The sequence below is a fragment of the Rutilus rutilus genome (assembly GCF_951802725.1).
Source record: "Rutilus rutilus genome assembly, chromosome: 3".
NCBI classification, from domain to species: Eukaryota; Metazoa; Chordata; class Actinopteri; order Cypriniformes; family Leuciscidae; genus Rutilus; species Rutilus rutilus.
In genome coordinates this window covers 16,203,843-16,218,931 of record NC_140211.1, presented here as the reverse complement: position 1 = coordinate 16,218,931, position 15,089 = coordinate 16,203,843, and the positions used below count along the sequence as shown (strand labels likewise).

General features: G+C 36.6%; 1 protein-coding gene across 1 annotated transcript in view; it reads right to left on the bottom strand.

The window, feature by feature from the left end:
- lrrk1 (leucine-rich repeat kinase 1) overlaps window positions 1-15,089 on the bottom strand; it is an 85,432-nt gene that overhangs the window by 13,520 nt on the left and 56,823 nt on the right. The window contains exons 26-31 of the mRNA XM_084404699.1: window positions 14,154-14,351; window positions 13,142-13,419; window positions 9,384-9,578; window positions 6,864-7,015; window positions 2,386-2,503; window positions 953-1,069 (exon numbers count right to left, since the gene is read on the bottom strand). Coding sequence (XP_084260825.1) covers window positions 953-1,069; window positions 2,386-2,503; window positions 6,864-7,015; window positions 9,384-9,578; window positions 13,142-13,419; window positions 14,154-14,351 — 1,058 coding nt within the window. The remainder of the gene's footprint in view (window positions 1-952; window positions 1,070-2,385; window positions 2,504-6,863; window positions 7,016-9,383; window positions 9,579-13,141; window positions 13,420-14,153; window positions 14,352-15,089) is intronic.

Genomic DNA, 15,089 nt, shown 5'->3' with positions numbered 1-15,089 from the left:
TTAATGTGCCTATGAATGCATCATCCAATTCTGTTGTGATCTGTCAAGCTGCTTTTAACTTCTAAATGACCTAGATATCTGAGAATCTTCACAAACAGTCATACTAACACCAAACAAAATCCTGTCAAACATTACAAAACATTTATTCTCTGTATATTTTAGTCCACCTTCACATACATTTTTTCATCCAAGTGCCATATCAAAAAGTGTTTCCTCCCTAAAATCACCCTGACAGCCCCAAACCAGCAGCAAATGAATCGCGGGAACCGAGGGCACTTCAAAAAGAGTGAGGCTCAAATAAGAGTGTTTGGTGAAGCGACGAGGACTGAATGTGTCATTAGGACGTCTGCTGAAGAGAGGGAGAGTGGGAACACCTGGACGCCAGCTACTTCAAAAGCGAGACGAATAACACACACACACACACACGTCTGGTTCACTATCTTTGTGGGGACTCTGAATAGACGTAATGGTTTTTATACAGTACAAACTGTATGTTCTGTCCCCTTACACTAACCCTACCCCTAAACCTACCCATCACAGAAAACTTTCTGCATTTTTACATTTTCAAAAAAATACAATTTAGTATGTTTATTTACCCATTCCCCTCATGGGGACCGCTAGCTGGTCCCCACAATGGAGGTGATCTCAGGTTTTACTATCCTTGTGGGGACATTTGGTTCCCACAATGTAATATAAATCAAACCCACACACACACACACACACACACACACACACACAGATTTACAGAACACCTCCCTGCCAGCCAAAAACAGCAGATATTACTTTTGTGTCATGTTGAGATCAAAAATAATAACTGCATATAATGTATACTGTAAATTGCACGTGAACAGTTTTCCTTTTACTTTGGATGTCTAAACCAAGAAAACAAAACAAAAAACATGATAACAGAAGCGTAGTTTACATGACAATGACTGCAAGTCGGGGCACTGACCTCTTTCCTGGCGGGCAGTAAAAAGAGACAGGTTACCACAGCCGGACAGGAGAGCTGTTTCTGCGGTTGACTCAAGGGACACATCTCTTTCAGGCTGTAGATAAAGACTTCCTGTTCCTGAAGAAACATCAACAAGGTATCAAGATAACCATCTCCATTCATTTTCTGTGCTTACTTACAAATAGGGTTGGGAATCGAGAAATGCTTTTTTTTTTCTCAACACAAAATACTGGGACCAAATGAAATTCATGATATTTGGGTTCACTGGTGGTTCTGGATCAACAGTCTTCCACCGAATAAAACCACAGAAATCATCTGTACATGCTGCCATTGTGCTGCATTAAAATCTATGTGTCTTTTCTTGGTAAAATATATGTGCTATTTCAAATGGTTTCTGAGTAAAGATGGTGGTTGCAGTATAAAGATGCCTTTAGAACTTTTCTGTTTTTCCCGTAATCCAATTACTGTCCATTCTTTCTTCCTCAAAATTACTAAAATAATGGCTGAGGCACTACATTTTTTTTTAAACTGAAATCAGAATAAGAACCAAAATTAACACCATAATTACAAAGTGCTTTCTGAAGATGTATTCTTGCACTTCAATGCTTGAGAAAAACTAGTCAGTCAAACTTAAAACAGTAAAACAAAATTAACTAAATTAAAAGGACAATGTTTTTATGTTGAAATACTTAAACACTTATTTTGGGCTCTATAAGTAGTATCAAATACACTACAGTTCAAAAGTTTTGGTTCAGTAAGTTTTTCAATGTTTTAGTTAATATTTTGTTCTCTTGTGCTCACCAAGGCAGTGTTTGTTTGATTAAAGATACATTAAAAACAGTCATGTGAAATATTATTATAGTTTAAAATAGCTATCTTCTGTTTCAATGCATTTTAAAATGTGATTTATTCCTGTGATGCAAAGCTGAATTTTCAGCATCATTACTCTAATCTTCAGTGTCACATGATCCTTCAGACGTATCGTGATTTGCTACTCAAGAAACATTTCTTCTTATACAAATTGTTATAATTTTTTAAAACAGCAGTAATGCTTAATATTTACGTAGAAACTGTGATACATTTATTTCAGGGTTCTTTGATGAATAGAAAGTTCAAGTGAATATTTAATATTGCTTTCTGAGTAAAATCTTAGCCTACAGGCATTAAAAACAAGTTGAGTTTGAGGCAGAGGAATCTATTCAGGAAACCTGTTTGAAAACGGTCATTATGTTTGCTATGCTGTTAGTGGTGAAGAAATCACAAACCAAACTTGAGCAACAAACATTAATTACAAGTTACAACATATCTCCTTCACTGTGAGAGCCTGAGGACAGTGTATATCCATTATTGCTGTTGCCTTGGTAACATTTCTACACTGTTGAACAGAATGCAGCGACTGACAGCGAGCCGCTCCATGTTTCCCAGAGGCTCACCTCAGTGGCGGTCCACAGGGTGTTCTCCATCTTTATTTGGCAGCTCAGACGAGTTCCCGGGCATGACATCCGTTTTACCTCCACCTGCCCCTTGGCCAAGTTCACAACAGTGTAGTTCCTGTAAGATGCGCACACACACACACACACGTCTGGTTTACTATCTTTGTGGGGACTCTCCATACACTTAATGGTTTTTATACTGCACAAACTGTATATTCTATCTCCTTACACTAACCCTACCCCTAAACCTACCCATCACAGAACACTTTCTGCATTTTTACATTTCCAAAAAAACTCATTCTGTATGATTTATAAGCTTGTTTACCCATGGGGACCTCTATTTAGGTCCCCACTGTGACACGAGTCCCCATGAGTCTGTGTGCATTCAGGTTGAAGTCCCCACCGGGATAGAAAAACATGAACACACACACACACACACACACACAGATGTGTCTTTGGCACACAGCAGTTATAAATTTTAAGAAAATGCGAGTGGTGATTTTCTTGGATGTTACTATGCAGTTTCTATATTTTGAATTAGATTGTTTTTTTATATTTTCTGTTTTCACTTTCATTTTAGTTATGATATAATCATTTTGTTGTGTGTTTTAAATAGGTTTATAGTTTTTAATCATTTTTATTTATTAGTTTTACCTTGGTTCGGGGTGGTTGACAGGTGATTACTTACTCAATTCAAAAGAGTATGCCCACAAGTCTGTGTTATTCCTTTATATTCACATTTCCATGACTGTTTAATGACTTGAAGAATTTTCTTTAAGGCCTGGAAATATTAATTTTAAAACTTGATATTTTACACAGCAATAATGATGCTTGACGCCACTAATAAACATAACTCAAGTCCTGGCTGTTATGTTCTGAGTAGTTCTTTTTTACGGACATACATGTTACAAAGCCAAAATGAGTTTAATGCACGGTTTGATTTATGAGCAGTCTTTAATCTAAACATTTATAATACATTATACTATTATGCGGGTGCAGAGCTCTCAGCAGAGTGGGGGCGTTGTGCAGGTTTAGATATTTCGTTAAGTCAGTTGATTCATTACTTGATCAGCCGAGTCATTTATCTGACTGCACACTGTGACAGGACCCAAATGATTAAATCTGTCAGAACACACTCCATAATTTAACAATGGACGCTTCTGATTCAAATACCCTTGCAAGTTGTTTATTTTTATTTTTCGCTTATGAAGCCGCAATAATCTAATTGGCAATGTCAAACTTGGACAAATAAAGGCTGCGGTGACAAAGTGAATAAGGCCAAGCTCAAGCTAATGTACTTAAAATATAATTTACAGAATATTGCTGGTATCCAGTGATCAAGGGGGGCATTAGATCTCAAATCCCACATGGAGCTTTTACCGCCTGGTTTGAGCCAATTATTTGATGTCTTGTTGTCTTCCCTGCTGAAAAGAAAATACCTCAAACCAGCATAAACTGGCTTGCTGGTTTTAGCTGGTCTCCCAGCCTGGTCAGACTGGCCTGTTACCAGTTTTTAGAGGGCTTTTCTTCTAAACACCAGCTTGGCCAGGATGGACCAATTTAAAGACCAGAAAAACTAATTAGGTGTCCCAGTCTGGTCTTTTAGCCTGTTTTAGGACAGTTTATTTGCACTTTTTAGTTGGTCAAACTGGGAGACCATGTGGCTGCCCAGCTTGGCAAAGATGAGAGACCAACTTAAACCAGTTGAGACCATCTAAACCAGCTCAGCAGGGTTTCCACTTTTTATAAATGAATTTCCATGACTGTTACAGTTTTTGGTAGATTACAGGATTATTGCTATCTACATAAACAGCTAAAAAGATACATTTCTACCCAATGAAATATTACAGAGCAGAGCAAAACTTGACATTCAAAAGTTTGGGGTTGTTTTTGAAAAAAGTCTATTATACTCACCAAACCTGAATTTATTTGTTTTGTGGAAATCATGATAAAATTTTTTCAGGATTTTTTGAATACTGATTAATAGAAAGTCCAAAAGAACAATTTATTTCAAATATAAACTCTGTTACATTATCAATATTTTACTGTCACTTTGATTTATTTTTAATCAACTTTTGAAATTGATTGTATATAATGAATAATACGTTATGTAATTATATTTTACTATTTCCTTGAAAATTCACAATTTACTTGGTAAACAGAATTTTAAAATTCCCTGATATTGTTTCCAGCTGTTTTTTTTAACCATCTCAAACTTAAGCATACTGTCTGTATTTGTAAGCACTCACGCCCATGTTTAGAGTAGGGCACTGGGTAGGTAGGAGTCACAGCCTAATATGACGATTAACGCAAGACAAAGCCTTCATTGTTCTGCCCGCGATGAGGTATTGAAGGAACCTCCAATGCGACTACAGCAGCTCCATTTGGCATGATGACGGGCACAGATGGTAATAGCAAACACCTGCGCTGCAAGATAAAAGTGAAGCCTTTTCGTCTAAGTGTTTTGTAGAAAGATCCAATGCTCACAAACAAAGCAGCCAATGATCAGATGAGGCCAGCTGTAGATGGCAGGGCATTTATCAGCCTGTTAGGCCGTCATGCATAATAAGAAGTTCATATATATGTTCATGTTCATGAATATTAAAATGAGTCATTTTTTGAAAGGAGGCTTGAGAGCGTCAAGAGAAGCTGGAAAATTAGATTCCTGAATGATTTTAATGAGGGTGTTTATATGAGTGAGCAAGAGGTCTGAAGGAGAGCAATTGGCGGTAAATAGAATAACGGGAGAGCATTTAAATGAGGGAAATGGAGTGAAAGGGTTGATTATGGGCTGGTATGGGGGCTTGTAATATTCAGCAATATTACTGATCTGACTGTACTGATGCTGTTGTATGAGAACTGAACTGAGCTGGACGATGATATAATTATTTTTGCAGAACTGCTTTACAGATGAAATGAACTAATTTAATAATTGATTTTTTTCAACTATAACGAGGGCCATTTCTGTAAAGTGCAAACCTGTTCTTTGAGATTTCATTTTCTTTGGCCTTTCTGTCTCATCACTTAATACCTGCTCCAAAACCTAGTGAGCTGCATACATAGGCAGCATTTTAAGGCGTCATAGGAGCACTAATGACACGAAAGCTGTTCCAAAACCCTCATGTTTCGGCTAAATTCCAAGGTGCATCCTTAACGGAGAAGGTAATCCTATCATACAATGTGATGTATACAACAATCATTCAACTTTTATAAATATTTTCATTAATTGAAATAAAGCAGAAATAAAATAAACTTAAAAATAAAACAAACTTGTTGCCTTGGCAACTAACTGAATTAAAATAAGTTTAAGTACTGAAATTACTGAAAACTAAAATATAAATAACTGAATAAAGCTAAATAGAAATATAAAAAACACCACAATACATTAACTAAAGCAAAAATATAAAATATAAAAATAAAATATTTTTAAATACTACAATATTAAATAAATAATACTACACTGGGATGAAGTTAGAGAAATGTAAATTAACTATATTAAATATACTTAAGACTCATTCATTAACAACCTAGAATAGAATGTTCAATGTAATTAAACATTTATAAATAAATTCATACTCAGTGGCATAACTTTGAATTGTTATTGTTACTCCCGCTCCTGTCCCACCCACTTTTTATACAATGTCCAGAAATCAATTTCAATAGTACATTGAGTTTAATTTATCTACATAAAATTCATGTTTAATGTGATAGTTTCATCCTTACATCTACTATAATACAATATTGTTAGAGATTCTTCACATCAGTGAATAAATGCATTAATTTACATAGAAGGCTCCTATACCATAATGGTCTGTAGAACTTTTGTAGAACTCTGTAGGATCTAATCCACCCTTGTATAGTTTTTTTCCCCATTAAAAGCCAAAGAGGTTAATCAGTGATTGTATATCAAGAGCATGGACACGTTTGTGTGCATTTTGTTATTTCACCAGAACGAATAGTCTCCACAACGGCGTTGAGCGAAAGATTGAAGATTGAAGCGCACGTCTGTGTGAAGTGCACAAGCGCAAAGAGAGCACAGTTGTCTTCCGCCACTAATAACAGCGATAACGAACGCTCAGCATGATTTAAAAAACAAACAACACATTCCAGTGCCAGATCGCTTTAACAAACAAACTAAATGAATGCTCTGCTAGTCAACTGGAGATGTTTCAGTCATTGCCAGTAGTTTAACAGCGTACTGACTCTTTTAAAATAAGTTGAAACTGCCTATTTAGAGAATGCCAAATCAGTAATCTAGGACCTTATATTTCATTTAGGATGCTGCCTTAGAAGACAGCTTTGTAGGCAGTAGACACAGGATGTCAGCTTATCAGGTTTTGGAACAGAGCCACGAAATCTAAAATTGCAAACACATCACATATGCACAAACCTTAATGATACCAGCACAATCTGACAAGGAATGCCACGTGAAAATGTAAGAAAGGCATGTTTTCATGCTTCTATTCCCAAGAACGCACCTGTCGTCTTTGTCTCCATCCCAGAATACGGCGTTGTGGCCCTGCAGCGGCGATAAGAAGAGCTGACTGTGTTCCTGGCAGGACAGCAGGTACCTGAGACAAGCAAAACTGGGATCCTGCATCTGTCTCATGAGAGGAGCGGCCAGGGGACGCTAAAGCCACAGGAGGACAGGACATTATTAGATATAGCACATGCCTTATTTCACAACATCTGCAGGTTAAAATGTGCCTACATGACTATTTTTGCCTCAGGTGTATGTGAAGAACTAAGACAGTAACCATTATGACATACTGTACACTACCATTCAAAAGTTTGGGGTTGGTAAAATGTTTTAACGTTTTTGAAAGAAGTATTTTATACTTACCAAAGCTGCATTTATTTGATCAAAAATACAGTAAAACGGTTATATTGAGAAATATAATTACAAGGTAAAAATAACTGTTTTCTATTTGAATATATTTGAAAAGTAAATTCATTGCCACGTAAACCTGTGAATTTAATGAATCATTGCTAAATGAAAATATTATTTTAAATTAAATTATTAATCAAAATTCCATTTGAAACATTTATCTTCAATAATATAACTTTTTTTTCCCCCAAGTAAAAATGCAATATTCAACTTTGTATTTATCTACATAAACAGATTTATTTATTTATCACAAGCTAACTAAATTAATTAATGACATTATCCCAAGCCAAAATTACTGGTTGGAAGTATTTTTCTCTATGCAATCAACTTAATATTATGAGGCATTCACACTGACAGCATCTTTAAAGAGGACCTATTATGCTTTTTTGGATAATACCTTACAAGTAGTGTGTATGTTTAAACTTAGAAGTTTATTATTTACTACCATTTATAAATGTAAAAGGTCAGTGCACGATAAATAAGTAAATGACTTCCAAAAAGAAAATCGTTCCTGAACTCCCAGAAACGAGTCGTCAGTAACTTTAATCTTTCTTCCATGCTAGCCTATGGTCTTATTTGGCTGCTCGCACACAACATCTCCTTTGATCCGCCCTTAAACACTGTAGTTGTAGCTGAGACCTGGAAGAGTTTAGTTTGTTTTGGTAAAACGTTGCACTTCCAAAGGGTGAGGACTCGAATTCATACCATAAAAAAAGCAGTTGTAAGTGGTAGACCAATCACATCAGACTGGGCCATCTGACCAATCAGAGTAGAGAACCTGCTTGGAAAGTAGGGGCTTAGAGAAACTGAATCCCTTATTGAACCATTTCAGACACTGAGAAAAGAGCTGATGCTGCAATGTTTATTATGAGAAAATAAATTGTTTTTTGAGCTTGAATGCAAGTAAACCTATTGTGGGAGACCTCCAAAACAAAATGAGGAACCTTTAAAATAGCATTATAGGGGCACTTTAAAGGGCACCTATTATGCAAAATTCACCTTTACATGGTGTTTGAACACAAATGTGTGTTGGCAGTGTGTGTACACAACCATGTGTAATGCTAAAAATCCACCCAGTGCTTTTTTTTTAATCCCCATAAATAATAAGCAGTGTCTCAGAACAAGCCGTTTTCAGATTCTGGGCAAAGTGACGTAGATTTGCACAGGCCCCTCCCACAACTGTTGACTGACACTGCCATATTAGCGTAGACCCGCCCTGAGTGAGCTAAACACAGTCCGCTATTGTTTCGACGCCGGAGCAGCCGTAGACAAGAATGTATTCTAAGCAAATGAGATGTTTTGTTATAAGATGTAAGAATGAACATTGCAGTCGTCATTTATTCTCGTTGTTACTCGAGGATGGATCTGTTGGATCGAGTTGGACTCGAGGATGGATCTACCAACTGTTCATGATCCAGTTTACAGTCTCCGGTGCGATAGGCCTAGCATTACTGGTCACGGCAGTAATGAAAGGGAAAGCGCGCACTTTATTACAGTTCATCTGAGTTGTTTTTGTAAGTTGACCAGTTTATTAAGCACCCCCTGAAAAGGTGTGTATATATTTGTTTACTGTGAGTTGTAACAAAGTGTTTTGTGTAATTCGCTGTGTGTGTTGATGATACTGAAAGGGAGAGAGAGAGTTTATGGATAAGACTTTAATGCACACTTCTTATACTGTGTTTACTCAGCTCTTACTGTGATTTTCTGGAGTAAAACTGACGCTTCATCTTTTGTGTGATGTACAATAAACTTCATTAAACGCATCATTGTCCGACTCCGGGTCGAAATGAACACCGCTACTGAGAGTTTCTGTTTTGATATTATCATTCTGTGAGATGAGATTGTTCTGACACTGAGCGCAAGCTCTTAAAGCTCCGCCCTCTGTGCCGGCAGCAGCAGCTCATTTGCATTTAAAGGGATACACACTAAAACGGCGCATTTTTCTCAGCCTCAAAAAGTGACAATTTAAACATGCTGTAAAAAATGATCTGTTGGGTATTTTGAGCTAAAACTTCACATAAATACTCTGGGGACATCAGAGACTTATTTTACATCTTGTGAAAAGGGGCATAATAGGTGGCCTTTAAGTAAAAACAGAACCACGCTGTACCTTCTCTGGTTTGGTGTCCCAGCACTCCTGCATCAACGCCTGCAGACAGTGAAACTGCACCTCCTCTGGGGTGCCCAGCGCTGGTCTGAGTCCTTTAGATAGTTTCTTAGCGATCTGGAGTTGGTGTTGACCCATGCATGGTCTGCGGCCGGACAAGAGCTCATATAGAACCATGCCGTACGAGAACATATCCACCTGAATCACAGATATGACAACAGTCATTTAAAAGCAATCCACAGTAATGTTGTTAAACAGTCTCAGATGGCCCATGGTCCATTTACAGCCAATTCGCTCCATGCAATTCCCATTTTGCAGGGAAGGTAACTACATCTCCACAAGCCAAACTGTATATTTCACTTTACTTTCTGGCTGTGAAATAATCTGATAAATGAAAACAATAATAAACATCTGGGCTCGCTCCTGTCCAGTAAATTTTTTCAGTAAACAAGACTTAATACCTCAAGTTATTTTGTTTCTCAAGTAAATGTATCTTGGTTTCAGAACGTTTAGATATTTGTATTGGAAAATCATTTTTTGCAGTGCAAGTGTAAGTATTCCTGCCCAGAACAAATGCGGTGCCCAGTGGTAAAAGTGAGACTAGAAGGGAGGAGAGATGGAAAAGAAAAGGATGAGTTCACAAAAGGAAGAAGTTACAAAAGTAACATCATTACTGACAGAGCAGCATGTACGTCATACACTCCTGTGGTTGATTCGACAGATGCTCTGGAGACGGTGACATATTTTTATTAAACGTCTTTCTAAGTCAGTTCTATAAATGGACATGAGCTTTGATGAGAGCCGTGTCAATCCTGGACCTTATTTTTAGAGCGCTCTGCTTTGCCAACACAAAGGAAAAAGGCATGCTTCCACATTTCACTTCAGTTTCGGGAGCCTGAAATGACATCACAGAGCAGGCATGTGAAAGAGCAGGAAATAGTTTGTAGTTGACACACACACACACACACACACACAAACGGCAGATCTACAGAGACTATTTTCTCTCAATCTTGAGTGCAGATATCTCACGTTAAAAGGCTATTACGGTAATGATTTGATTAGCAATTACATTAATCATTGATCAATTAAAATGTCTCTTAGGAGACTTTAATCTAAAGATCAAGCTGTCAATCACAGAGTGAGACAGAAGAAACACCACTGAATGATTCCTGTTGGTTTATATTCAAGGGAACCTATGTGACCTTCTTTCTTCCATGAAACACAATGGGGTCCAAAAGTCTGAGACCACAAAAAAGGCTTCTGATTAGCATTTCAATTTTGTCCTTTTCAAAGAGCATAAAAAACAAGAAACAGAACAAAATGTAAAGGTCACCGACATAAGGTCCTCAAAAAAAAAAAAAAAAAAAAAAAAAAACTATTCCCAGTTCATTATTATATAAGCTTAAGCAACTGATTTATTATTATTTATTTATTTTAGTTTATTAACAACAATTTCCTCCAGTATGATGAAATTTGATCAGTATATTGATTTAATGAAAAGGTCATTTTTGGGGGATTTTAATATTTATCTTGTGGGTCTTCCTTGAGCCATTTTCCTAGTTAGTGCTTTTCTATTGGCTGCAAGTCATTTATTAAAAAAAAATATATATATAAATCTGTCTTTCCTTGTTATTTTTGTAGAAGAAATGCCCAAATACATTTCTAATTCAACAGTTTGTGAAGTTTTTTTTGTTGTTGTTTACATTAAAACGGGCCAGATTTACTAACAGCTTGCTATAGCGCAAACCCTCTTTCGGCGTTAAAAAAACTACTGTCAGGATTTACTAAAGACACGCAGTGAGAAATTTGCGCTGAAAAGGCGTGGGCAGTAATTTTTGCGGCTGACCTTTTCGCATATGAATTTGTAGGAGTTTCCTTTTCCGTTTTCTACACAAAATTTATGGAAGTATTTAAATTAATCACGCAAGGTGATTTACTAAGGTTTGCGCTTTTATATTTACTGGTGTTTGCACCATTATTTCTATATTAGACGCTAATTTGCACTGCTCTTGGTAGATTGCGTCTGTGCTCTTTTAATTTGCGGGTCGTCAGCAGATCACGCGCTGAACTCCCATCTGCGCTGTTTTGGAATTGCGTTCTCATGCTAATTTGCCCTGTTTAGTAAATCTGGCCCAAAATATATTATCAGCATAATCTGAATGAAAATTTATGCAGATTTGATTTGTGAAATAGAAATATAACCTTAAATATTTCCTCTTCATTGTATTTCAAATTTGTTTTAGAGTTACATTTTTTCACCTTTCAAATAATACATGAAAATAGGATTTAATGCAGTCTCAGAGTTTTGTGGTATGCGTAGGGCGGTTGGATTTTCATCTTCAGACGGCACTACAGCTGCCCACAATCCACCTACTTACTATACATACTACACACAAAACTGGAAAGCACTTGTGAAAATCGCATGCTGTTTTGTTGTCAGACTGCAACACAACCTAAAGGACTCAGGATGCATGGGATGTGTTTTTAACAGTCTACTGGAAAAACAAAATCATGTTTCTGCAGATTCTGTAGATTTCCCTCCAAAAACTATATGTAGAAAAACATCTAGATTCCATCTGGACCTAAAAACCAGTGAAGAACAAAAAAATCCAAAACAAATGTGACCAGTATGCAGGACACCACTGTGCTCCTATAACTAAAACATCTATGAATACCTGTCATTCTCTAATGACGTTGCATGAAAGTTGAGGAAACACGGTCATACAAATTCCATTAGAAACATGGTAATGGATTTCATTCTGTTCTGTTGGACATGATCCATGCATACTCAGCAAACCAAACTGGAAAACAAATCAGCCACCGTGAACTGACCTAAAAGACTCACTGGATCTCAAATCCGTCTTTGAAGGAAAATCCCTAGATGTCGACAGTCAGGGAGGCATATGCAATCTCAAAGAACACTTCTCTAAACAGCCTGAAGACAGAGCGCTCTCAGATTCACTATTGAATGTGGTTTCGTGAAGTAGACAAACAACTGAAAGGAATGTTCTTGGTTTAAAACAAGTTAAGCTCTACTGACAGATACTGTGGAGTGCTGTCGATTACTGAAGATCACTTCAACTAGTTCCTCAGTTTGTAAAAACATGCCAAAAATCACAATCATGATCAGCTGACACTAATGCACAATTATTTACACGAGTAAAAAAAAAAAAGAAAAAAAAGAAAAAGCTAAATAGAAATATTTTTTAAAATATATGAAAAACTATAAAAATGACAAGTGCAAACAAAACAACAAAATATAAATCCTAATTCAAAATATTAAAATAATAATATTATAGTAAATAAATAATACTAAAGTAAGAGATACACTAGCATACATTTTTTTGAGAAAAGCCAGTTAAAAAGTATTTTGGGGCTCAATTATCAGAAAACAGTCAGAGCGGGACTGTCAAATAGATAAATGTAAATATAAAACACTTAAAAAAGTGCACTGAAGAGCTTAAAAAAAAAGAAACAGTACGTGAAGCTTATTAAAAATTGTGATGAAGTTTCTCAAAGCACATGCAATACTTTGCAAATAGTCATATTAACATCCCTTTCTGGCATCGTTGTGTAAAAGCTAGTGGTTAACCAGCATTATATGGTCATGACAGCTGACTCATGGAGTGTAAAGACTGGACCCTTGAAACTGAATTAAATTAGAATTCAGGCAGTAAACAGACTTTGAGCTTTGTTGATACAGTACAAGCTAGTTCGGTGGCTGTTTGACAGCCAATCAAACTCATCAGATCAGTAAGTACCTTCTCATCATAGACGATGCCAGGCCGAATCTCTGGAGCCTGGTACCCGGGCGTGCCCTCGACCCCTAAAGCTCCCTCGTGAAAGGACTGTCGGGAGATGCCGTAGTCAGACAGCTTGATGTTTACAGAGTCCTCCGCATCCAGAGACCACACCAGAATGTTGTCAGACTTGAGGTCACAGAAGATAATGTTCTTCTTGTGAAGATATGCCAGGCCTGTCACGATTTGATAGGCCACTTTGAAGGTGAGCATGTGACCCAACGGCATGTAGAGAGAACCTCAGGACAGTCAAGCAGAAAGGACAGATGTAAATTTCAGTTTGTTTCTCAGACGAACCCATGATATGACCTTGTATGGACTACTTTTATGATGCTTTTATGACATGAGGGTTAAGGTTGGGTATTGAGAACTGATTCCATTTTAGTGACAGTGATTCGATAAGAAACATAATATAATTTTAATGTAATTTAAACCATTCAAGCACAAAATCGGAATTGGAATAGTTAAAAGTCAAACAATAACCAACACTAACGTAAATGATGTAAATGATGATACTTTTTTTTTTGTGTGTGAACTTTTAGATAATTTTAATTTTATTGAACCACTTAATGTGGCACAGAAGATCGGAGCAGTTTTTTCTTTTAAGGTTTGCTCACGTCTGATACCATTAAAAGACTGAAGCATAAAATGTTAACAAACAATTGTCTCACAAATAGTGTCTTTATGGTACATTTACTACATTGTCTGAAAAACGTTATGCAGATCTGAAAGAAACTGCTAAATTGACAGCTGAAAAAATAAATAAAAATAAAAATATATAGAACAATGTAAGAATGTAATGTGTGTGTGTGTGTGTGTTTATATTTATATCATAGTAATTTATTTATTATTTAAATATCAAAATTTATAACAATGTATAATGAATTATAATATTGCCTGATCATTAAGGCTGATCTTTATACATTTGGTATAAATGTAAAAATACAGGCCAGTTTCTGTGCCAATGTGTCACCTTTCGCTTTCTCTTCAAGGATGGTGTTGAGGCTGCCCAGCGGCGCCAGCTGCAGGGCGAAGCATAGCGGGTGTATGCTGATGCCCACCAGAGCCACGATACACGGGTGCTGCAGAGAGTGGAGCATGCTGGCCTCCTGACGAAACTCTGAGAAGCTCCTGGCAGCGTCCATGGACTGCAGGTGCTTAACCATGGTGTCTGTGAAGAGATACATTCAAGATGGCATTATTAAGCTGCAGGCCTGAAGAGTTCAGCTCAGACTTTTACCTCAGGTTATGGAATAATTATCGATGATGAGTGAAAACACATAAGCATGTGAATCTGGAACTTTACAAAGATCTATGTGTATGTATATATATATATATATATATATATATATATATATATATATATATATAAAAATGAAAAAATGAATATATCCAAATTTATTGTTGCCGAAAGGATTTCTAGAGTATTGACAATTATGGCAAGTCTTATTTTATTCTTTAATACTTGCTGCTACTGTACTGTATTATAATAAAATAATAAAAGAAATAGGCCAGATGTTTTTTCTTGTATATTGATTATTTGTCCTGTATGTGCTGGCAGTACATACTGTGAGGTTAAAAGAGCAGAGGTCAAGGATCAGGTTTTACATAACGCATACTGACCTTTCCCATTAAGCAGTACAGTAAAAAAATAAATAAATCAAATCCAGTCTGAGACCTCAAAGAGGAAACCCTTAACTGTTCCCTGACCTGAAACTAAAATGTTCTGATTTATAGCTGCAGGGTTTTTAATGGCTCTGGTTATTCACATGTACTTAATCTGAGCTGGTATGGGGTCAGCGCCTGTCACTGTAAAGTCTTAATGAGCACTGCTGCAGTTTCTCTCCTGCTGTGTCACACATCACTGTAAAAAGTTTGTTTTATGCTGCAACGGTAGCTTGAAATAATA